Here is a 25,879-nt window from a genome sequence, read left to right on the forward strand (position 1 = left end):
TTGATTTGCACTTGCACTGTAGTTTAATTTTACACTACACTAGAGTCCAACTTGCCCTTTGGCCATAAAGAGAATGTAGGTTGGCATGAAACAAAATCAATCTAAAATAAAATACAGAATGCAGTTAGGTCCATTGCTTTTATTGGCTTCTGCTATTGTTGGTGTGAAGTACGGGCTTGATGGATGCTCACACTGCCCTGCCGATAGTCCCATTTTTCAAAGGATCAGACAGACCCACAGGCTCGAGCCATTGTCTCCCCCTGCCCCCGGCCTTCCTGCAGTGCCCTTCCCACTGCTTCACAGCACACGGGACGTTGCTCAACAGAAAGCACAGACTCCGACACCTGGAAGTGCACAGCCACAAATAATGAAGCTACTGTAACAAGAAAATACACAATCATCACAAAATTGCTTGTGTAGTGTGTCAGTTTTACACTTACCCCTGGCTTATAGTGAAAGAATCTGTCGGGTTGGAGGGTTTGGCATCAGGGCTAACTTGATCGCTGAAGTTGGGATTGAACTGTTTGATTTGGACTGGTTTGGCACAAAGCTACAATGTCTGTAGGATGGACTGAGGCTTAGAGATAGATTTGGAGATTTATTTTAGGGCTTTTAAAACTGAGAGTTCAATTTATGGTTAAAGGTATTTGATCTAAACCTACTATTGTAATAGAAAATCTCTGTGTAAAGGATCCCTGTCTCCAAAGCCCAAACCTGCCCTGCACCGTCTCCGGGCAACCTGGATTCCGAGCAAACTACCCACAAAAACAACCTACTGTTGAGGACAGATGAGAGGGCCCTGCTGTCCACTGAGGGGCAGCATTGCCTGTGTGCCCAGTCCTCTGTGTATTAGTGTAGGCATCTTCACATAATCAGCAAACGGAAATCGCTCAAATGCACGATGAATATGTGAAGTTAAAGAGTAATCTCGAATCGAGCCCTCATGCAATATAGCAAATAAAGCAGGCGTTTATCAGTCGGAACAGCTCCGGTTGTCAGATACCGTTTATGTAGCTAATTTATACTTCTGATTCATTGATGATAACAAAAGGCGGTTTTCTGAGGCGGGTTTAGTATTTGCTCTAGAAAACAGTTTTTAATGTGTGGGTTTTTTTTTTTCTCCTGGCTTATCTGGCCTCTTCTATTAGGACAGTGTAGGCTTCTAAGACAGAGTATGTGCTGGTCAAATATTGGATTTTTTTTTATTTTTATTATTATTGTTCAAGCGACTTGCTCAGCAGCTGCAGTGCCCTTTTTCTGCACACGGATCTGTCCGTCAAACAGCATTTACCACCATTCTTTTGTGTGGTGCATGTTGTATTTATTGTGTGTGTGTATATATATACACACACACACAAATACAGGCTATAGTTCAATAATAGCTTCGTAGAGTGACTACAATCCTACTAGCTGGATATGCTTTTTGTTCTAAAGATACAAAGGCGATCACAACAAAGCAAATACATAAACAAAGCCCGTACACATTGCATTCATGCATTAACGGAGGTGGAAGGGGTCGCCGTCACTTCTGCATAAGTCTGTCCGTAAAATGCACTGATCTGAAACATTATTTGTAAGCGTGTAACTTCAACGACATTGCAGGGTAAAAGAAAGCGCCGTACGCAACGCTACTGTAGCAGGATCTCTTTGTGTTCAAGACAAAAGCAGGTGCAAGTCCAAAGCGTGTGCGCCGGGGGGGATGGGCGGGAGTCGGGTGACGTCACCGAAAACTACAAAGAGGTGTGACCCAGTGAAGGCCAGGCCGGCCGGCTATTGGATCGGAAGAGATAGGGGCGTGGTTTGCAAGCGGTCCATATATAAAAGCCTTTCCGGGAGCTCCAGCAAGCGGCAAGCGGAGCCACCTGCACGGTGTAAGTTGCGAGAGGAAACGTCATTCGTGCCCCCCCCAAAGGAAAGCGAAATTAAACCAAAGAAAGCTACATGGAGTAAACCTAAGCCTTCGAAGGGAAGACGGAAACAGCGGGGGCAGGATTAAAGAAAGAAAAGGAAAGAAAAGAAGAAGAAGAAGAAGAAGAAAAAAAAGCCAAGTGTCTATCTACCTCGGGATTTCCCCTTTTGTTTTTATGATTTATTACATGTTTTAAACGCTAGCAACACTTTGCCTGATGCGCTGTATTCAATGATACAGGAGTAGGATTGAAGCATATTAAGTATTATTGTTAATAATCTAGGAGTGATATTTATTTAATGCTTTTACATCAGTTTGTGAACGGGGCTCTGGACGCTATGCATCCAACCATCCAAAAGGACACTACTTTCACCAAGATCTTCGTGGGGGGGTTGCCCTACCACACCAACGACGCCTCGCTCCGAAAATACTTCGAGGTGTTTGGGGACATTGAGGAGGCTGTCGTGATCACGGACAGGCAGACCGGGAAATCGCGGGGTTATGGATTCGTAAGTATGCGCTAGAGCCCTTTGATCCCTCGCCGCTTAGCGGGTCGGTGATGTCACAGTGGTGCTCGCTCTTTTTGTGTGTTGCGTGCGATCTGAACTGTATAACTTAAATTGTGTGTGGGGGGGGTAGATCTTCATTTTTGCTTGCTCATGCTTTGTCAACTATCTAATTCATAGCGTGCATTAAACACCGCCGAGGCTGTCGCTGGAGGGCATGCACAGGCATGCCGACACCTTGGTTCTAGATCTCTCCCCCCAAAATAGTTCGCCCTGACCTCGAAGGCGTTTGCGTGCGGGAGAGCCCTTCCCGAGCCCTCCGCCGCGCTGCTTCGGGCAGTGATGACGGGTGATCGGGGCTCACTTTGTTCTGGAAATGGACTGAACGTCGGTCGCGTCCGTGTTGCGCAGATGTCCGTGGGGTCTGCGCGGGCCCGCCAATGGGATCGCTGGGATTGCGCAGAGCTGAGGGAATCTGCGCAACAACCGCTACTAAAAAGAGAAGCCACCAGCTCAAACCGCGCTCTTTCTCCGATGCGCTTCAACTTCAAAAGTCCAAATTGAGAATTAGACGAAGAAGGGGAATCGAGCGTGGTGGGGACATTTCCACGCACCGGAGCGCGTTTCTGCCCATGCGTGCCGTGCGTATTGTTTCGCGCTGAGAAGAGGGCAACTGCAGACGACCACAGCAGACCGTGCGAGGCGACGTAGCGCCCGGCTGTGGTGGCGGCGCGGGTCCGGGTTCGAGACCTGCGTGCCCAGGCTGGTATGCAGGTCTAGGGGTGGCACATGCTAGTGATCTGTAGAGTTAGTCTAATTTTAGTGGTGGGCTAGGCTCGACGACGTGTAATGAGAAAATCGACTGTATTTGAAATAAAGCTCGGCATTGATAAGCATCTCGGGAAGTACCTGTCTGTCCGCGATGTTGAAATCCACTTTCACTGGACAACCCGATGAGTGAAAGTTATCGTTGGAGTCTAACCCTGTGAATGACTTCATCTTGTGTCAAGGCATTTGCAGATTTCATATTTTATAGCGGGTAATGTGGGTATGTTAGAACGTTTTTACATCTATGTAGTAATTGTAAGACCTGGGGAATTGGACTTAATAGTATGGCAGTGACGAGCATTCATGCTTGGATTCGTCTTAATATGGAATTCGTAGGAACGGTGTAACTCGATTTTCTTGTTAAATGCACCATTTGTTGCAGTCTTCGACAGGGTTGTTGGCCAATTTTTAAAGGCATGTTGCCTTAATCAAGGTCTTTTTTTTTTTTTTTTTTTTTCTTCTGCATTACAAGAGGGGCAAATGCCAAAGCAAGATTCATTACTTTTTTCTATGCCAGCAATTGCACCCCTATCAGTCACGTTTACACGAATAACCTTCACTAAGAACCCTAAACATCCCAGGCATGGGGGTTTGATGTGGTCAGAGGGATTACAGGAACACAATAAGTACAATGCTTTTTAAGTGTGCCTGCTTGCCCAGTACCGTTTGAATGACTATTGACATAGTGGAGATTAAATGGCCTCTGTTTGAATTTCACCTGCTGCCCAGTTTGAAGGACACCTTATGTACCCACCACTGGACTGGAGTGTAAACCAAGTAGAGCTGTAATTTGGTGACACATGCTTCCAGTTCCTTACAAGTTAACTTCTCTCTTCCTTTATATGGTAGTTTATAGAGCAGAGCCAGATATCCTGTGTGTTTTTTGGTAAGCCAAGCAGAGCTGTGCATCGTTAGTTTTTGTTTATAGATGTATCAGGAAGGAGGGGTGGATTGTACTTCTCTCCATATGGACAGTTTCACACGGGTTTGACCTGGATAACTTCTTGTTCACACTTGGCAGTCCGATTATGGGACACTTTGATGTTAAACTCTACTTGCTGTGATTTCTTTTATTTAATTAACACGTGGGTCTATCCAAACACCTGCTGCTTGAGTCTTTGTCACTTCCATACAAAATGCAAACTTGTACCACCTGTTTCGCAGCCTGTCACTCGGGAATGTTTAACTGATGTAGTCAGGTTGGAGACACGGGGGGGACTAAAATATACCACACATACTGAAAGAAACTAATGGGAGTTTAATGCACTTTGGGTGAAACTGCTTTTAGTCAGACTTAAACATTTTCTGTAGGTCACCTAGACTTTAAACCGTTCTACAGTTCTGAAGCATTCTGTTTTGGGGGTCCCAGCTTTTATCAATGAAAGTGTAAAAATGTGGAAGTATCATTGCTGTTTTAGAAAGGATAGGATCGTTTGTCAAAAGGGGTTTATTGGCATCATGTGCTGTACCCAAATTAAGGTCATTAGGGGACTTCCTTGGACAGGTCCTGTTGCAAAGGCCTATAAACGATCTCTCTTTATCATGAGTAATGATGTCAGAGGTGATTGATATTTAAAGTATAATGCTTCCTTCCAGTGAAACTGCATGCCATAAGTTTTTTTTTTTTTTTTTTTTTTCTTCCCACACTCCCTCCCAGTCTTTGTTCTGCCTGATTTTATGCTAGTCTTCTGATTTGCTGAGAGGCTTGATCACAGCTGTGTGTGTAGATGTGTAACTGTATCTGATTGGTTCTGCTGATTCTAGCCATGAACTGAAAATGCAGTTCTAGGTTTACATGACAAACAAGAACTTGGGAATCCATGCATTAACGGATATTCAAAGCCGTGTCTTGAATTACTAGTTCTGCTGGTCCTCTAAATGGGAGGTGGGATTGGAACGCAATATATGTACCTCGCATATACCTTGCATCTTCCTTACATTTGCATCATACTCAATATGTAAGTGCACAATGTTCTTTGAATATTTTTTATATTTTAAGTCTGAATTCTCAACCCCAACTTTGAAATAGAAGGATTTCTGCACAGGGAAGTATCTTTTTCTACAGTCAAGATGCAGAGAAGACATTTTAAGCTTAAAATGAATGTAAACTTCCTCTATGCCCCTTCTGTGCTGAGGAGACAAATTGCCTTATCTAAACTGTAAGTATTGTGGAAGAGCACATTTGCTTTTGTCTGTGTGAGGCTGTGCAAGATGTGCTGAGTTGGGTGTGAAGAGCAAGTAGACCACCGCCAACCCCCCCCCCCCCCCCCACACATACACACGCACACATGCTGATGGCTGTGAAGTAGTTTTTAATATGAAAAACATGAGCCAATACATGTTAAAATTGTTTTATGTATGATGCTCTTCCGTTTTCAGTTAAGTGGCCATTCAAAGTTTAACTTCAATTAAAATAATTATATCAATATAGAGCTGAACAGTGGAGCACTGCAGCCTTGAACCTGTCACATCCAGTACAGCACTAATTGTCCGTCAGACTCGGAGTATGGCTTTCTTGCATGTTTGCTGACACCTGCAGCTGTGGCTTCATCTGTCAATGCTTCTGGTGTCACTGAGCAGTCCTGAAATGGACCATATGAATGAGTCTCTGCTTTCTGAATCTTTTATTTTAGTGTGCGGTTATTGTATAGTTTCTTAATCGTCTTAAGGATGGAAAAACATGCACGGCATACATGCTTTGTGTAGTGCTTTTGTGTTCCAGACTCTGGGCTATTGTGCTTTATGAAAACTACTGTAATGCAGTTGAATGTGCATACTTGCGATCAGATGTGGCTTCAACATGAAGAGGTGTGGCTTTCACATCTTATGGGAACACTTATTTTCCCTTCTGTCGCTACAGTGTCTGTTTGTGGAAGATATTGGCATTTAAGAAACGTTTTAGAGACCGAAGATCTCCTGGTATTCTGCATTAATCTGAATGCATTCAGTTTAAGTTGAAATGCATGCTTATACTCCGGATAAACACTGGTTTTGCTTACATGCTCTGTATTGTGATGCTTTTAGTGGATTAAGTGTAAAAAAAAATAAACAAGTTATCGTAAAGTAACAGCCTTTTTAAATTTGAAGACCTGAAGTACTACCTTCTTTTTTAGGACTTGAGGAATAAAAGTAGAATCTGTCAGTGTTTTTCCTCAGCAGCTGCTTGTCCTTATTGCATGTTCTGAAAACAGTGTATTTTTCCGGCAGGTGACTATGTCGGAGCGAGGTGCCGCTGAGCGGGCCTGCAAAGATCCCAACCCCATCATTGATGGCAGGAAAGCCAACGTCAACCTGGCTTACCTGGGAGCCAAGCCACGCAGCCTGCAGACAGGTAAGCAGTTGCCGCTTTTGCCCACTCTGAATACACCAGGAGAGGCCGCTACCCTTGTGGTATGATGACATTTCACAGCAACTTCAATAATTTACTTAGGAGAGGGAAAAACTATAAAGACTCGGTGGCCATCTAGTATTGCATCTGAATGCCCTTGTGTTAATTTGTCATCGGCAGCAATCCATAAGTTGCAGATCATGTTTGTGATTGGGTTCCCGTGGTTTTGTAACAAGACATGCAGTTTCCCTAATGTTCTTTTCACTGGTCCGTATGCCATCTACAGAGAGACCCAATAAGTCAGCTGTTCCCAGCGCAGCGGTCTCCACGCTCTGCTATTTATTAACCTGCTTTATCAGCGAGTTCCCTGAAAGTCATATTATTTATACTGGTATTGGTCATGCCAACTAATGGTAAAAAGCACTCTTGTTTTTAAATGTCTTTTTGGTCAGCTATCCATTTGAAAGCTGTGACTGTTTTCCCTAACGACTTGGTAGGCAGAATGCACAAGCTGAAAAACGACTCGGAATTTGAATGTGTTCTGTCATATTTAGCAATGCACTCTAAAGCGTGTCCCTGTCCTAGCTGTGATTCAGACTATCTTTTGCCTGACTGCACTAGGCATTTCTCATCAGGGCAGTAATGTGTGCACAGTCACTTCAGACGCCATGGATTCTTTTAATCGTGTATAAATCCACGGCAGTTGGGGACCTTCTCTGGGCTTTGTAAAATCCTCCACTCTGACCTACTGTTCCGTCTCCCCCAGGCTTGACCATTGGTGTTCAACAGATCCACCCGAGTCTAATCCAGAGGCAATATGGGTAAGTGAGGGGTTGGTGTGATGGGTCTCCCCGTCTGTCTTTGTTCTTTGTGCTCTGTTCTGGTCCACTCAGCGCTTTTTTTTTTTTTTTAAATAAGGCCGACTTAAGACCCTTAAAATGCAAGTGAAGGGTAATTATAGCTCTGCATTCTCGTAATTTGTTTTATTTGCAAAGGCTGGATTTGGTTTCTGCTCGGGTCACATTTGTTCCCACAACACTAACGCACCATGAAATTGGGCACAGGTGGACCCCAGTTGCTGCAAGGTCACAGCAGAGCGCCACAGGAATGTAGGAAAGGAGAATTGCCTTTTCCCCTGGGGAATTCTGTATAGTATTGTGACTCCCCTGTGAGTAAAGTCCCTTGGTGTCATTTTCCATTTTTTTTTTTTTTTTTTTTTTAGATAAATTGCATCACCCTATCTGCTGATCAGTATTGGAAGCATATCTCATCCTACATCAGTTTCGAACCATATGAACACCCTAGAATTAATGAAATCTAAGTTAGTCATTAGGCAAAAACAAAACCGCCAAAAAAAAAAAAAAAAACGGTCTGTAGGACCTCAACAAAGCACCTGGCTTACTCCATGTGTAGAGTGACTGTGCTGTGCAAACAGGCGGAAGAGCGAGTCATTGAGTTTATCAATTCATGGTCTAACGACTTCTGTAAACATTTCCAATGATGGGGATTACTGCTGACTTGTGTAAGCCCCGCAGTGCGCTGTCATTCTGCCAGTGGAGATGGCTATCGTGGTCACTGGTGTCGAGAGGTGGAACTGGGGCTGAAAAATGTTTAGCTTTACTTTCAACTGCGTTAGTTCCCAATTTCTATCAATTGTCTGAGATCAACCGTAGACTACAGTGAACCTACATGATCCAGTGCCTCATCTCCCCTGCCTTTCCTGGTTTTTAGTCAGAAGTGACAAATGTATCCGTTTGGTTCAGAGAAACTCCCTTGAGTTTTTGAATGTGAATCTTGAGCCAGTTGCACAGCTGCGCTCTCCCTACTTGACCCAGAAAAGGATAACTTGGTGCCACAGATGTGCCGTTAAAATGGCAGTAATCAACATTCTCTTTTCTGTTCTTAATACTTAATTTGTATTTGGCACTGGTAACCCTGAACGAAGACCTGTTATGTGAATTTAATAAATACTGATGCATGATGATGCCAGTGAGGATTAAAAAAAAAAAAAGTGTTTTTCTCTTTCTTAGAATTGTTTTTAATTCTCCAATTTTGCAAGGGATTAAGGGAGTGAAAGACCTTATTTTAGCTCATCAGCTTTGAAATTTTAAACAAGCTGCTCTTAATTATTGATCCAGATAGCTTTTAGGGGAACCAAGTGAACACTTTTGCCAAAAGGCCTCATAAATAAATGATAATTATTTGATCTCCTCTTCTGACACGCATGCAGATGCCAAGAGTTGTTCAATTCAATCAACAGTAAACGGACGAAATGAGATCCTGTTGCCATTTTCTGCAGTTGTCGTTCTCCAGGCAGGAGTTGTCCCGGGGGTTTAGTGTGCAGAGGCTTGTATCGTGTCTGCTGGGATCACAGGGCTGGAGTCAGGTCATCGCATGCTGGCAGTGCAGAATGCAAGCAATTCATTGTGAAACCGTACAGAACAAAAGTGATGTTTTGTCCGAACCATGCAGTTTTTGTGCGATGCAAATTTAAGTGTTTAAATTAAATGCTGCTTGACTTTAATCGGAAGGTCACTACTTAATTTTATTAGTTTAAATTTATTTTCCACTGGTATTAAATTACACATTTTCTTGTACACGGAGGATAGGTGGGGGATTGTTAAATTTACAGTACCCTTAAAAAAAAAAAAATGTAAGACCTTTTCAAACTGCCATCTTGTAAACGCAAAGAAGCAGTGGGTGAGCAGCTCGAAGTGCCTTATTGAGCATTTGAACAACAATTTTACATTTTACATTTCGAAACTTCAATTCCCTTATACTTTGGAGACGAAATATCGCCAATATGCCATGTGATAACAAAACACCCTGTTTGACCGCTGTTAACTGAGTTTTAAACATGGAGGATAGTTACAGACCTTGTGTGGTTTTATTAAATAAAAAAAGACCCACGATTGTTCATTCTACGCAAGCAGCTAGAATTTGACTCCACCAACTGTCTGTTCGGTGCTTAGTGCTTTGTGTTACTGAGGTTGGGGGTGGAGCGGTGCTCGGCAAAAAATAAATAACCTTCACAAAATTTGACAGGTGCGGCACGTCCATTCTTCTTGCCTTCAGTTCCATAAACAGCCTCAATAAAGGCTGGGGGGTGGCTTATGTTTCTGTGAATTCAGTTCATAGTTGTTTGTTTACATGCTCTTTGCCAAGAAAGCACCTGTCCTGACCATATTGTGAGATAAGTGTCCTTATCTCTAATGTCAACAGCAGATGGCCTTTCTGTTCTTGTTTGGGGGGGGGGGGAGGGGACAGGGGGAATTACTGGGCACCATGTGATTTGATTGCTGTTCATCGGTTTCATAAAGCGACTGAAAACGTGCATTTGGAGTGTTCTGTGGTCACCAGTTGCACAAAGGCCACTGTGGGCAGATGAGCCATGGTTGTGGTGTTGAGGGCACTGGTTGTCCAACTTGGCAGGAGCCCGAACTGGCGTGTTGCTCAGCTGGGGAAGCTGCACACCCCTGTGGTGGCTGCCAGGGAAGGCCAAAACAGAAGTGAGGTTATTTTGTTTTGTTTTTTTTGTAACGGAGGAAAGGGCTTTTACACATTTCCTGTGCAAACAAAAGCAGCTTGAGCCAGGGGGATTACAACAAAGAAAAAGTGCAAGACCGACTGAACGCAGAGCGCACAGATACCTCGGTGGGGAAGAGGTGGGGGGGAAGGGCGGTGACTGATTCTGGTTAGAGCAGGGGTGGCTTGCCTGTGCCGAACTGGGGTAGAGAAGGCTGTGTGTATGATCTGATTTTTACCTACTTATGTTTTCAAGGTCCCCATCTTCTTAGTTTTGCTGAAGAGGGAGGGGGGCTTGTATGTGAAAATTTGCCACAGTATTTAATAAGATGGTTTTGTAAGTTTTTTTTATATATTTTATTTTTAGTCAATCGAAAGGTATTCCGATTTCTTCAGTAAAGCTAAAGGAAACTAACATTTCAGCAGCCAAGCAGAGGTGTTACAAAAGTTTCCTAATGTGTGTGTTACATCTGTGGCTTGATTTTTTTTTTTTTTTTTTGAAGATAGGTGATTTTGGAAGGTAAAGCAACAATTCAATTTAAGCTCATTATAGATTTCCTTGTAATACATATAAAATATACAATTATGTCCATTTAAATCGATGCAGCATTTATTTCTGGCAAACCCATGCGACATTTATTCATGTTTTGATTTTTTTTTTTTAAGCTTCTTTCCTTGCTAACCTCCTAATTTTTATGTTACAAATAAATTGGCTTGGAATGATGTGAAGAAAGTGCTGCAGGCCAAAGGATTAGAGATTAACCAGAGATTAACTTCTCATAGATTCAGTTCTGAAGGACTGTCACCGTAGATTCACCCCCCCACCTTTCTTTCTCAAAAAAAAAAAAAAAAAGTGAAGAGGAAGCTTAAGATGTTGTTTTGCTGCCGGTGCGCTCTGGTGCCGCGCTGCATGGGGAGGGTTTGTGGTGACACCCCGGCCTCTCGTGACTCTTGACTACAGTGTGCTGGGAGGCTGCGGGTCAGGGGGGTGGCGGCCTGCTCGTCTCTGACAAAGGCTGCTGTTATGGGTGTACACAGTGCCAGGCCGGAGCACAGCGCCCTGCAGTGTGTGTGGATAAACAGTGTGTGGCTAAACCGTGTAGGCCGGGCCCTGGCCACAACCCAGCGTGGCACTCTGTGTTGGAGGACCCTTCTGTAGAGGCTTGAAAGGTTAATTAGAAACTGTCAGGCACATCATAGCACACAGGCCTTCCTTTCAAATACCAGCCCTAAAGCGACCCGAAAGGTTAACGTATGCTAGGGAAGGTTTTTTTTTTTTATTATTTATTTCCAGCTGCTTCAGCTTACAGGGAAATTACTGCTCTCCTCAACCTCTTCCATGAACTTGAATTGGTAGTGTTTTTTTGTAAGTCTCTTGTATTCCTGGCTTTCTACACTAAACTTGACTTCAAGTAAAATGCACAAAATCCTTAATTGCTTAATGAATGCTGTGCGGATAAGAGTGTGTTGTGTGTGAAGTATGGGGTCAGCTATAGAATAAACTTGTTTAAGACCGAAGGCAGAGCACAATAAATCTTAAGGTTTCAAAACTAGAGGCATCAAATAATTGTCTACAGAGAGGCACTTTATCTTTTAGTTCTTAAATCAACAATGGTCCCGAATTGTCCCTAATCTCCTTCTCTCTGGTGTTCTGGGGGCAGCTTGCAGCCGTCTGCACGGAGCCAGCCCTGCTCCTGTAGCGTCTGAGGTGTGGACTCTGTGTCCCTGACTGGAGGCCCCCACCCCACCCTCTCCCTCATGAGGGACATCGCCGGCGTCCTCTGAGACACAGGCTGTGGGTCTGGAGAAAGAGTGCTGTGCCGTGGAGTGTTTGTGTGTGTGTCTCTGTGTGTGTCCTGAAAATGGCTAAGGTTGTGTGTTCCGCCCGAGAGAAATTCCCTCCCTCTCCTAGCATGGCTTTGGTTTGCAGTGACAGTGGTGTTGATGGTTTGTTGTGTGACAATCACCTGGGGGTGGGGGGGGTGGTTTGGTGGCGGAGATTGTTCCACTAGCTTGTTGTGTGTGGTTTCCTCACTCGGACATTATCACCTGCCTGATTACACTTATCTGCTAGTTAAACTTTTTATTCCTTACATTTTAATTACCCAATTTCTAGCTATGAGCCTCCTAAGAAGTATACTTATACAGAATATTTCTGCATTTAATTGTTTTAGGAGTAGGTAAGGAAATAAGGCTCCTATGCCCTAGCAGTCTGAGCCATTAAATTTTTTACAAGCCTTGCATGATCAGACACCATTTCATCCTGGCTACCTTATTCTGAATAAACTTGCAAAGACTCACCACGTGGAGTTAAACTTAATGTAGCTTTTCTGCTTCATTTGGATTTTTTTTTTTTTATAACAGGAGCCTGCAAATTGTAATGCCCGAAATGGATCGTGCTGTAATGCAATGGGAGTCTCCTTTCCATGCCTTTTTAGGAGACGGACGCAAAGGCACGTCCGTGTTAATTGGATTATACGGTCCTATGAATTTGCTGCACACCAAAAAAAAAAAAAGTTCCTTGCCCGAATGTCATGTACTATTAATAGATCTGAGCAACACCGGGATCTAAAATGATTTGTATTTGCATTTGGCTCCTTGTGCCATTACAGTAGCTTTTGATTTGAAAAATTTCAGGCGGCTGTTTGCCCGTTCCTCTGGCACGAAGTCCGCACAGAGCCGCACATAGATGGTCTATTTTGCTGTCTGGCTTTTTCCGATTGTCAGTCCCTATAGTCTTCAGAGGAGCTGCACTGAGAGACCGAGGATGGAGGCTTGCGCTCTGAGGCAGTTAAAAATAGACCAACAAGACCCTCACACACACACCTCTCCAGCAGATAATCCAGATCCTGGACAGTCTCTGACTCTTGGGCGAGATGTACAGCATCACCACTGGGCCCTATATGCTCCTATGATTTTGGTGCTTCCTTGTCAGACTTTTTATTTCACTCGAAAGGCAAGAGACGCGGAGGAAGTCCCCAGCAAGTTCTTGGACTATGGTCGATGAGAGACTGCAGTTAAAAACTAGATTTGCAAGCCGTTACATTTTGGGTGCCCCAGGACTAAGACTGGATGTTCTGGTTCTTTCCAATCATTTTTACAGGCCTTGATTTTTAACCACTGATGCTTGGCCACAACAACTCTTCCCCTCTCTCTTGGCTAACCCATGTCTTTTTGTTTCCAGGCTAGCCCAGCAGTACATGTACCCCCAGGCCTTCATGCAGCCAGGACTGGTGATCCCCACCCAGATGTCCTCCGTGAACTCTCCCTACCTGGACTACAGCGCCGCCTACGCCCAGTATGCCTCCACTGCCTTCGAGCAGTACCCCTACGCCGCCTCGCCCGGCTTCCTGGGTTACAGCTATCCCACTAACCCGGCCGCCGCCCCCACCACAGTCCAGCAGTCCCTCTCTGCGGGAGCCGCGCCCCCCACAGCTGCCTTTGTCCAGTACCCCCCCCAGCAGGTACACCCCGACCGCATGCAGTGAGAGCTGTCTGGTGGGTTGGGGAATGAAGTATGTAAGAGTGGAAGGGGAGCGAAGGAGGAGGAGGAGGAGGAGGAGGAAGGAGGTGGGGTGCCCAAAGTAGGCTGGGGGAGGATAGGAGGAAGTGTGACTGTTTATTGCACTATGACATGATACAACCCGTGACACCAGGATGATGTTCTGGGCCTGAAGGATACCTGGCCGCATCAAGGGCTTCCAGAAACTCTTTAATACACTTATTTTTTATCAAACAATGGAAACCTGACCCATGTCTGTTGCCAAACGCAGTCCTGACCTGAGCTGTGAGGATCCAAAGTTACTGAAGATCGGAGGAGGAATGGCCAACGTCAAGCTCCACAACTAGGTTCAGTGCAGGAGTAGGAGGGCTGAACTGGAGGCTCAATAAACAATACCTGTGAGCAGAGGAGGAAAACGAGACCCTTTCACCTGTGAAGGGATGGAGGTTTTTTTTTTTTTTTTTTTTCTCCCCATTTCCCCAGGTTCCGTCAGACGCTGCGGGCTGGGCTCTTAAAGAGTCGGCCTTTCTCAGGAGTGGGAGACCCTAGAGGGGAATTTAAAAGTTACAGTCTCCCTAAAGGGACAAAAAAGTAATTTCTGGTCTGTTATGAAGAGATCCTAGGATGAGGACAATTCTAGACTTGACATGTTCTTGAAGAAATTAAAGTTGTCAAACAAAAATAAACCTGCAGGAATACTTATTTTATTTCATGAGGCCTTAACTACTATTTCCAGATTCTCATTTTCATACCCCCCCTCCCCCACTGTGATTATCATAAGCCATTCTTTATTATTTTTTTAAAGGAAAATAAACCTGAAATGTAGGTAGGACTATCTTTCATTGTCTTTCACATTCATGTTCACTTTTTCTATGTTAAGTTATTGTAGATCAAAGTAGCTCGCATTTGATTTCAATATGCAATCATACAATTGGGGGGGGAGGGGACAAGGAGTATTGGCTAAATATTTATAAGGTAGTTCACACTGTAATACCTGTGTATTTTGTATAACTGTTAATCATAAGATAATCATGTCAGACAATGCTTTAAAAAAAAAAAAAAAAAAAAAAAAAAAATGCTCATGTACACTTAAATATATTGCTGCAACTTTAAGGTAAATCTACAGTATTTATGTTAACCTATTTAAAGGAAAGAAACCGTTACATTCTTGTTCAGGATTTTTTTTTTTTTCTTTTTTTCTTCATCCCCATCCTGGGAAATGATCAAAACTCCTTTGAAAGCTTGAACAATGAGATGTTTGATTTTACCAGCAGGACACGATTAAAAGCATGAGTTGCAGAAGGATTTTTTTTTTTTTTTTTTTTTGGGTCGTTTCTCCTCTCACTCCACAGCCAGTTGTCTGTCATGCAGGTGTTGGAGCATTTTCATGTTATTTATGTACAATGAAGCCATAAAATTTAAATAATAAAAAATAAATTGTAAATATTGAAAGAAAAAGGAACGAAAGAATAACGTTTTGCTTTCACACTCACGGACGAGACCTGGCCCCATCCACAGGTCTAAGCAAACCTCAGCTGTAGTGGGAGGATGAAGGGAAGGGGGTCTACATTGTCTAAACGGACATCCTTCCTTGCGTCACTTGCCTCTGTCAAGTTCCATTACATTTTCGTGGGCACAGCTCACTGACTCACTGCGCTCTCTCTTCACGGTCTGCCCTCTGGGGTGAGGAAGCCTTTGTGCAGCAGTACAGTGGGAAAGGATTAGGAGGAGCGCAGCCTGTGAAAATAGAAAGCGCAAGGTTAAATTGCAGGCGGTCAGGACCTCGCATTCCTTCTGTGCGAGGCTTCGAGGGGCGCAGCACACTTTGCTCTCATTTCTATGACCGTTTAGGATTTGATTTATGTCGAGCTTGCAGAATATACGTGTGGTTTGCAGAGAAGGGGGGAAAAAATGTCACGTACTATGCAGTGTTGGAGTCTATGGAGTACTAAGCTGCCTGTTTTGTCCCATGGATTTGGGAGCCTTATAGTCATTGTCCCTTTGTGTCTGAATCCAACTGAGGCCTTGCTCTCTGTGGGGCAAAGGGAGCTGGACCCCCCAGGCCTGAGTCATGGTGAACCAGTTAGTCTCATCGGACCGACGGGCCTCTGGGATGTAGGTGGTACACTGGGAGGGATAGATTTTTAGTGACTGAACTTGTGTTTGTGCGTGTGTCGGTGTCAGTCTGTCACTGTCTCTCGATGAAAACTGAAGGGAGACCAGCTGGTAACATTTTTATTGTTTAGACAGAGTAGGAGGAGGAGTGTTTTTGTTTTGGCACGAGATCCCGTTCTCAAGCAGGGTGCCTCCGACGTAGCTGCCGCTGTTCCTGCTTCTGCCTGCAGTAAGTGCCTCTCTGCATTTGTTCAGATTGTCTGTGCGCTCTGCGTTTGTGCGCAAGTGCGTTATCGGGCCGAGCTGTGTTCAGGCGGAGATACAGGGGATGGTGGGGCCCTGGGTTATCAGTCTGTGCAGGCAGCCGCGCTGTCTCGGCCAAGGACTTGGGGTATTTCCAGTACGGAGATGCCTGACTTCGGAGGCTGTTGCCAGGGAGCAGGTAGAAGATCACTTGCAGCCAGTGCTGATTGGGTTTGAGGATCTGTTTTCGACTGCAGCCTCCCAGGCAAGAGATTACGAGCTTGTTCTAAATGCCTCTGCTGCTGAAGAAATAAACTATGAAAATTATTCACACCACCTGGTTTTCCCTGTATGTTTGCAAACACTTATTGCAAACTGCACACATGCAATTGATTTGGGTTAAAAGTAGTAGAACATTATATCAAATAGTTTTACCTTAACTGTTTTGTGTGTATACTGTGATCTGGACTCTTATTTGGCATATTTATATCCACATTAACTAATAGACATTAGTGTCCGGGTTATTCGCACGGTGACATTGTCCTTTTGAAGTAATTCAAGTTGAAGGGGGAAGGAAAACACTGCAGGAGCAAATGACTTGGCTAACAAAAATACTTTTTCCCTTGAGCACTTCTCTGTGGCGGAGACGCTGTCCGCTTACTGAGGTGAGAGAGAGCATTGCTGACTTGTTCTGCAGAGATTACTGTCTCTTTAATGCCTCCAAAGCTCGGTTTGAATTAAAGGCTGCCAGTAGCCCTGTTGAATAGCAAGGTCTTCTAGGCCTAGGAGTGTTTTCTGCTGAGTCACCAACAAACAAGCACCTACAAAATATTTATACAGTGTGTATATCTATATAGGGCATGCCAGTCCTGTCAAATGCTGAATTTGTAGTCTCTTGTATCACTTTCACCTTTTTCTGTAGTATGTAAAATGTATACATTTACAGTTACCCTGGCTGGAACCCCCCACCCCCACCCACGCTGAAAGTGATGTAATAGAACAACAAGTCTGTTGTTCTATGCATTTTATGGTTCGTCACAGCCTGAGCCCTTTGATTTAAAAAATGAAAACCCATACACCCACCCACTATCTCATGAAATCCCCACTTCAGTGTTTTCATTCAGTGTATAGTGGCACAAAGTTTTAAAACCAACCAAGAAATGCTTATAAATGATAATTTTGTTGTGAGGGAAGTGTGTGGAGTCAAGTCGCGTCTTCCACAAGGTTTTGTTGCTGCAAACAGTGGGTAGCACAACTGGCACGGCAAAGGAACAGGCCATCGATGGAGAGGAGATGGAAGCCGTATCTGTTCCTTAACCCCACATGGCAGCGGGGCAGCTGTGAGGATATAGCTATTCAGTCGAGGAAGACATCTGTCTCTTTGACTTCAGGAGGAGCTGATTTGTCTCCACACAGTGACTTCAGTAATGGGCCTATCCCTCTCTCAAAGAGGGGGTGGGGGGAGAGAAGCAAGGCCAAGTTAGGAGGTGTGTGGATTGCTGTACTCTGCTGGAAGCTGTCAGTGGGGCCTGGGGAGGGAGACATTACAGACTCCCAACAGTGTGTGGCGTGTGTCCCTGTCAATCCAACATTTTCCTGCAGCTGTCACTGGAAAAAAAACAAAAACAAATAAAAGATCTCTGTATCGGAGCACTAGCTTCCCAGGAGGGCTCTGAGGTCTGCTGTTGTGCCAGTGACAAGTGCCCACTGGCCTCTCTGTCTCTCGCACACACAACATCACTGACAGCGTTTGGCTCTTTGCAGCTGTGTTGTGTCAAAGTGCACCCTGACATCTCCAGGCCTGGCTTATGTCACTGTGCTGGACACTGTCCTTTCGTGCCGCTGCTATATTTACTGTGTCTTCTCGGAGCAGGGAGAAACCAGATCTGGCTGCTGAGTGACCTGTGACTGCCTTCTGCTCTGTGGAGCCAAGACTGATCTGATTCAGATTGAAAGGAACATTTTTCAAGTGCGCCTTGAGTGCAAAGGGATGGGTGATTAGGCTGAGGTTATCTACCTCCTAAATGGCTTTCACGCACCCTGGTTTGTCCACTGTAAGTGCAGTAGAAGATAACGGTTCTAACTGCGACTAAATTAAAGTCGGAAAGTGCAGATACTGGTTTAGATAGATTACTGCTAGTTAACCAGTGTATCTGAGCCAGCTTTGCGTGTGCATCTTTGTATGTATAAGGGATTTAATGTAGTTGAATAAATAATACTATACGTTTTATAAATAATACCTTAAGAAGTTGTTTTTGACCACTGATTCATTGTTCCGGATTGCTATAAATATTATATTTACATATAATTATGCTATTACTTCTGCAGAAGCCTGAAGTTTGTTTGTTTGTATTTAGTGTTTAACGGTTGATTGCAATTGTCTGTTTGTTTTTCGACTTAGGCTCTCACTGTATCGACAGAAAGCCTGGAGTCTGTAAGCCTGTTATTTGATCTCTCCGTGTCTGGAACAATTAGAGCCTGGGGGGCGAAGGCAATGAACTGTAATCAACAGCCTTGAGAATAAGAGGCTTCACGAAACTTAATGTTTTATGTATTGTCTGGACTTTCATTTGGCAACGGAAGGTCTTCTCTCGCACTGTAAGTTGGAATGGGAAATCTGACTACCATGTGATATTATGAAAAAGGCATCTCCGTTGATTGAGTGTTAAAAACAAATTCAGCGTACTGCTTCTTCATTGGGGGTGAATGATAATTGAAGCTCCCGCTGTTGCACAGGGAGGCTGTCTAAATGAAATGAAAAAGCTGTTGAAGGCATTGCACCGTGACACCAGGCTTGGTTTAACTGCTCAGCTGTCCTGTGCTGAACACCAGTTGCTGCTGTGTTAATAAGCCTTTGGTTTTTAATGCAAGAGTACAATGGCTGAAGTGTAACAGAAACCTGTTATATTGAAGCATAAGGGCCTGAAGTGAAAACAGTGTGTGTAACAGAATCTTGGTCAGCCTGCATATGCGTGCGTGCGTGTGTGTGTGGTGTGGTGTGGAGGGGAGGGGGGGGAGAAAAGCTGTAGGGTCCTGATTAACCCTGCTCTCGTCTCCCTCTCCCAAGCAGAACCACCTCCGCTAAGCATGAAAGCCTGGTTTCCTTTGGGTTGATTCTGTGCCAGATTTCCTTATCTCCTCTCCGCACTTGCACACCCATGACCCCACCCACGTCTCCTCGACCCCCAGGTTGGACCCCTATCTCTCATCCTCCCGAGGCGCCTCACGCACACATACACGTACACATACACCCCCCCACATGCACACACAGACAAATATATATGCACGCTGATGCATAAACTGCTCCCCCAGATGTTCTCGACAGCTGCAGGACCTCTTTCTTAATGTTAGCAATCGCAGTACCCCCTCCCTCCCCCCCAGCCCCAGCCCCAGCCCCCACACACACTCATACACTCCTGAGACAAGGTCTCACTGGAAAACGAGGCAGTAACCCCTGTGTACTGTAACTATAGTCCCTGGTTTCGTTTATTTGCATGTTACTGAACTGAAATAAAAAACTAAAAAACTTGTGAATTGTAGAGACTGGAGTTTAGATCAACAAAGCTTGCAATACAGGGGTGCCCAACTTGTCTCTGGTAGGACCACTGTGTCCCTGATCCTCAAAATGATTGGCTTTACTGCATCCCTTTTTTCAAACTTCATAAGGTGAGAGCTGTATCAAAGAGTCCCCATATCATATCTGCTGGACTGTCCAGAAACAAATGCTATGGAAAACCAGCATTTCTGGCCAGCCTAATTGCATTCTGGGTATTTCATGGTAAGAGTCTCTTTGTTCTTATACGTACAGTAACACATGCTTTGAAAACTCTTTACTTATGATCTCGTTGTTTTAGATTCACGAAACTCTACTGCTTCACTGACTTCTCTTGCGTTTCTCACATTCAGGGAAGTGACAGTGGTACACTTTAACACATGAGTCCATAAGAATTTTAATCGTTATCAGCCAAAACCTAAATATAGCTTCCACACAGCTCTGGTGTAGCGCCTTATGGGGTTGTTTCTGCTGGCATTTCAGATTTTTACAATCAAGAGACTTCTCTGTCGTCATACAGAATACAAATAGAACTTTTCTCTTTTTTTTGTTTTTGTTTTTTCATGTAGCTGAAAAGATGTAAAGTATCTTGACTGTTTAGCCTGCAGTGTCCCAGAGGAGACCCCTTGTGTTTTACAGTACAGCTTTCTGATTACTTCCTTCAGGCTTCAATCCATTAGGTCATATCTCTTCAACATTTAATGTGCAGTGAAGTGACAGAGGAATTCACGTAATGCAGAGTTAATTTGCTTATTTTTACTGTTGGGAAATGCCTGTCAGTATTACAGAATACCCTTGTAATGCGATTTACATTTTTTTTTCAACTAAAGCTTGAGCTTTTCTTTCTAGTCAGAAGACCACTGTAAAATCCACTGAAATGATAATTAAGAAAATGTCCCTTTATAAAAAGAGCTCAGGAAAACTAGCAAGGCAACCTTTGTGAACTGGGTGCATTTTTTTCAGTACTGACACATTTGTCAAACTGAGTTTTGGAGCAGTGGATTGTGTGATTGTAAAACAGACCAACCAGAAACCTCAGGTCCTCAATTTCAGTTATTTTGATATTCCATCCAACTGAGCTCGTGCAGCCAGGCAAATTGTGTTGTACGTTAAAAACAATCTACATGTACCTACAAATAAAAGATCTGTGATACAATTGTATTCTTCTGCACTGGTGAAAGTCTTGTTGGTGAGTCATTGGTGAAATGTGGTTGGGCCTCTCTCTGGCTCAGCCCCCAATCAGTGGTGGTGGAAGTCATGTTGGTGTTGGAAACCATGGGCAGATCAGAGTGCTGTGTGTGGGGGAACTGCCAAGTGAAGAGCTGAGTCTTTAATGGGGAATGTGACAGGCATGCACAGTGGCTTTCCTACTGCAGAGCTTCTGTTCAGACCAGTGGCCGTCATCTGCTTCTCAGTTCCAACTGCAACTTGTATTCAATGTAGGGGAAATTGTTGTATTTTTCCTTCAAATCCTCCTTCTGTCAGAGGTGATCAACCTCAGTGTTCAGATGTGTATTCTTGACTTTTGTGCTTGTCACTTTATTTTAGGTTATGTCTGTTTCTTTTCTTTTTTTACCCAGTAACCCCAAAGAACACTTTAACTGGTCAACTCCAACACAGTCATCTCCAGATTCTTGACTATGGACTCTATTGATATAATAGTGTGTATGTGTACATCCATGTTAAACTAGTATTATTGATTTCAGCCTTGTTCTGGTATTTATATATGGTATCTAAGTAATGGTGATGTTAATTTAATAATGGTTAAAGGGGGGCAGGTGTAGGATGGAAGCTGATTGATGGATGCCGGACTGCTATTCGACTTGAAAGGCAGCCAAAGCAAACACGCTAATCCCAGAGTTCATCGTGCTCTGCCTATACCCCATGAAATTGGACAACAGACAGTAGACCAAGCCCACAGTCCTGCTTTGAACACGAAAACTGATATTTAATTAAAGAAAGGAAAATAAATAGTCGGTTGAGGTGGGCGTCCGCTCTTTGTGTGCAACGTGTTTTGGCCTGCCTGTTGTGCTCCGACCTGGGGAGGTTCGGCCCACCTCTATAGACACAGGTGACTCTTAATGGGGCTGCCTGCTGTTTGCTCAACATCGGCAGTATTTACCCTGCCTCACAATGAAGTTGATTGAGGCGCCATGCTGTACCGCCACTGGAGACCAGAAGAGGTGTCCATTTTCCAGCTTTCGCAATGCTTAGTGAAGATCCTCTCTGCAGCTGGAAACAAAAGCGCCGGCCTGTTGACACAATCGTCATACTCTGTCATTACTGACTATCACAGCAGCAAACAAACCCTTTTTTTAATGAGCAAACCCAGAAACATGGCTTGAGATTCAGGTTTTGTTTTTGTTTGGGTGTTTCCACATTACAATGGGTTCAGTCTTAACCATTGCAATGAGAAAAAGCTCTTAGTGTGTAGCCAACAACGATGCATTACCTCTTGGAAATATGTCTACAGTATCTTCTAGAGCTTCTGCTTCTCAGTTACAGGTTATCCTTCATGTTGTGGTAATGAATAATTAAACACTTAGAAATACTCAAAGCGATAAATAATACTAATAACTTCATCATTAGCTTCCCCCTACAAGGAAGCACTCACAAGGTAAGATGCTGTCATACAATCGATTTTATATGGTGGAAATTCAGTAAATTGTTCAACTTGTACCTTACCATGTATACACACACAGCAACTAATGCTTCTTCCCTAACTCCGTGCTTTGTTTCAGGCCTTATCTCAATCATATCTCTGTAGCAGTTAGTGGTACATGGTTAGTGGTAGTGGTAAGTGTCATATTCCCTATCTGGAGGATGTTGAATCTTTTAATATTAACCAGATAGCACTGCACATATCAGGATGTGGTTACAGAGAAACAGGCAGTGATGACTTCTGAGCTCCTTTGAGCATGTATGGATTCCCAAGTACCTGGTCTCCATATCAAGGGGCCACAAAGCACAAGACACAGTCACAGACCTATCAAGTAACTACAGTTCATTATTATGAATACTACTAAAATGACCTTTTCCCTCTCAGAATACCTTTCCTTGAACAGGGAGCAGATACGCTATCTTCATATTTGATCTCCCTCCTTACAGTCAACTTGCCTCACTCTACACTCCTCAACTCTCAGTGATGCAGTGTCCCAGATTTTCACGTCTCATTCGATTCACAATTGAATCATTTCATACTCCACAACTTCCAAATGAAAAAATATTCTAGAAATTTGTAGAAAATGTTTTACAAATGAAAACTGAAAAAGCTTTGTTAGATAAGGGCCCACCCCCATTGTAATAGCAATCCTTGATTAATTCTCAGGTGTAAACAATCACCTTCAAAATCAAATCACATAACAATTTATGTGGCCTCCACCTGTGTTAAACTATAGTGATTCACATTATTTCAGGATAAATCCATCAGTTCCAGTAGGTTCCCTCTGCTGGCTAGAGCATTTCAAAGCAAAGACTCAACCATGAGCTCCAAGGAGCTTTCAGAAGAACTCCGGGACAAAGTTGTTGAAAGGCACAGATTTGTGGCATGACTTGAAGATTACTGTCTATCAACGCTCCCCAAGGAACCTGACAGGGCTTGATCAGTTTTGTAAAGAATGGTCAAATCTTGCCAAATCTATGTGTGCAAAGTTGGGAGAGACCTATCCCAGCAGGCTCACAGCTGTAATTACTACCAAAGGTGCTTCAACCAAGCATTTCAGTTTTGTATTTTTAATATTTTTTTTCAACAATAAAAACTTTTCCCCTTTACACGTATGGTGTGTAGATAAGAGGAACAAAATTGAGGCTCTGACAAAAAAATGGGAAAAAAGTATAGATTTTCTATAGGCACTGCATGTATATATATATACACCGATCAGCCATAACATTATGACCACCTGCCTAATTTTGTGTAGGTCCCAAAACAGCCCTGACCCGTTGAGTCATGGACTCCACTAGACCTCTGAAGGTGTGCTGTGGTATCTGGCACCAAGACGTTAGCAGCAGATCCTTTAAGTCCTGTAAGTTGCGAGGTGGGGCTCCATGGATCGGACTTGTTTGTCCAGCACATCCCACAGATGCTCGATTGGATTGAGATCTGGGGAATTTGGAGGCCAAGTCAACACCTTGAATTCGTGATTCATCAGACCAGGCCACCTTCTTCCATTGCTCCGTGGTCCAGTTCTGATGCTCACGTGCCCATTGTAGGCGCTTTCGGCAGTGGACAGGGGTCAGCATGGGCACCCTGACTGGTCTGCGGCTACGCAGCCCCATACGATCAACAAACTGCGATGACCTGTGTGTTCTGACACCTTTCTATCAGAACCAGCATTAACTTTTTCAGCAATTTGAGCTACAGTAGCTCGTCTGTTGGATCAGACTACACGGGGCAGCCTTCACTCCCCACGTGCATCAATGAGCCTTGGCCACCCATGACCCTGTCGCCGGTTCCCCGCTTTTCCTTTCTTGGACCACTTTTGATAGGTACTGACCACTTCAGACCGGGAACACCCCACAAGAGCTGCAGTTTTGGAGATGCTCTGACCCAGTCATCTAGCCATCACAATTTGGCCCTTGTCAAAGTCGCTCAGATCCTTACGCTTGCTCATTTTTCCTGCTTCTAACACATCAACTTTGAGGACAAAATGTTCACTTGCTGTCTAATATATCCCACCCACTGACAGGTGCCATGATAACGAGATTATCAGTGTTGTTCACTTCACCTGTCATAATGTTATGGCTGATCAGTGTATATATATGTATATATATATACTCACAGGCCTGGAATAGAAGAAAGTGGAGTCAAGCCAGAAACATGTCGAATCCCCTTCTGTGGTCCAAGGCCTGACTGTTAGGGCTTGTTTGGAAGCGTTTATTATACCTTATATATATGCATATGTGTCTGTGTTTTGTCTGTGTGTATACTTTATATGCATGCTGTATATATTAACAGTCATTTAATTCCCCGTTGATCATGCTGCCAGTTCCATAATAGGAAATCAGAGAAAAGCCTTTGCTGAGGACTTCACACCTTAAAAAGAAACACTGGGTTCCTCTGAGCCAGAGCCATAGCAGTGAAAGCACTGTGGGCTATGTGTGTGTGCCAAAGCCAGGTCCAGCAGGGAGATCTCACACACACACACACACACTTCCTCAGGACCTCGCCTGTTGGACGAGTGGCAGCCAGCTGCAGCCCGGCGCTGGGCAGAGTCGATCCTGACGGCTGTGTAAAAGCATTTCACACTTCTCCATCTCGAGCATGTGGCCGCATTAGCAGCGATTTAGCACAGCCAAATACTGCCGGATGGGTATTTCTCTATGTATGGTAAGCCTTGAGGAGGGCGGTTACTGAAGCTGTGCGTCTAGGCCTCAAAGCCCTGGTTGCTGTTTGTTGGCAGGGCTCCTGGAGGGGGATGTTTGAGAGTCTGCAGGGGAAGAACACTGGTGGGCGGTTTCACTCCTCCACTCAGGCAAAAGCACAGGAGTGAGAGTGACAGGAAGTCCGGGCAGCGTCCCCTCGCTACTCCACATCAATACAGTGTGGGCTGGGGTCTCCCTCCCTCCTTGATCCCCCCATGTCTCCTAGACTCCTCCAGTCTCTGTCTCCTTTGCTCTAATCTCCCAGTTCGCGGGAGTCTGTAGAACACTAAAGCTGTCTGTGGCAAAGATCTTTAAAGCAAATCTTTAAACTCAGCATTGTGTCTGTAAGGATATGATGACAATGTTGAATTGCTTGTTTAAGCAGCTTATCTGTGGAAGAGTTAGTAACTTAAGAAGAAGAGGCACAGATGGACAATTTCTGTGGCGAAGAGTTACTTCACTGGCCCTGCTTTATAAAGTTATGTTGTGTATTATGTATTGTTAATTGCACATTTTTCGAGAAATATATACGGAATTTAAATGCAACCCCTCCCCCGCCATGCACACACACACACACACACACACACACACACACACACACACACACACACACAGTTTAATTTTAGCAGTACTTTTTATTTTTTGCACTCGCTTGTTTATAGTTCTGGGGAATTCCCAGGTTTCGGCCTGCGTAGTATAAACCCTGTCAGGGAGCATAGGTTTCTGGTCTGAGAAAATCGAGCGAGAGAAAGTGTAATCCTGTCAAGCTCTGGAATAAGCAAATTCAGCTACGTTAAAGAGCGCTGTTAAGCAGCTGTAAAACTTTCATTGCAAGCAGAGTTGCTGGGTGTCAGTCTGCTGATGAGGTGATAGGCCTGGCCCAGTGGTTAAACTGTCGACCAGTGCTCAAATTTAGCCATTTAAAAAAACAAAGATCTGTTGAATCCTGAGTTGAAATTGGAAATGAAGCAAAATCAGAAGTGGCTTTAGAATCACATTGAAAAAGTCT

At 44.1% G+C, this 25,879-nt stretch overlaps 1 protein-coding gene across 1 annotated transcript; it reads left to right on the forward strand.

The window, feature by feature from the left end:
- Positions 1–1,833: 1,833 nt before the first annotated feature.
- Positions 1,834–15,056, forward strand: rbm38 (RNA binding motif protein 38). Its single transcript, XM_066702536.1, has 4 exons — positions 1,834–2,418; positions 6,451–6,574; positions 7,338–7,392; positions 13,281–15,056. Exons 1-4 carry the CDS (start codon positions 2,209–2,211, stop codon positions 13,582–13,584), a joined length of 693 nt encoding a protein of 230 aa, XP_066558633.1. The 5' UTR covers positions 1,834–2,208; the 3' UTR covers positions 13,585–15,056.
- The last annotated feature ends 10,823 nt before the right edge of the window (positions 15,057–25,879 follow it).

Source organism: Amia ocellicauda, chromosome 4, assembly GCF_036373705.1.
Source record: "Amia ocellicauda isolate fAmiCal2 chromosome 4, fAmiCal2.hap1, whole genome shotgun sequence".
Taxonomy (NCBI): Eukaryota; Metazoa; Chordata; class Actinopteri; order Amiiformes; family Amiidae; genus Amia; species Amia ocellicauda.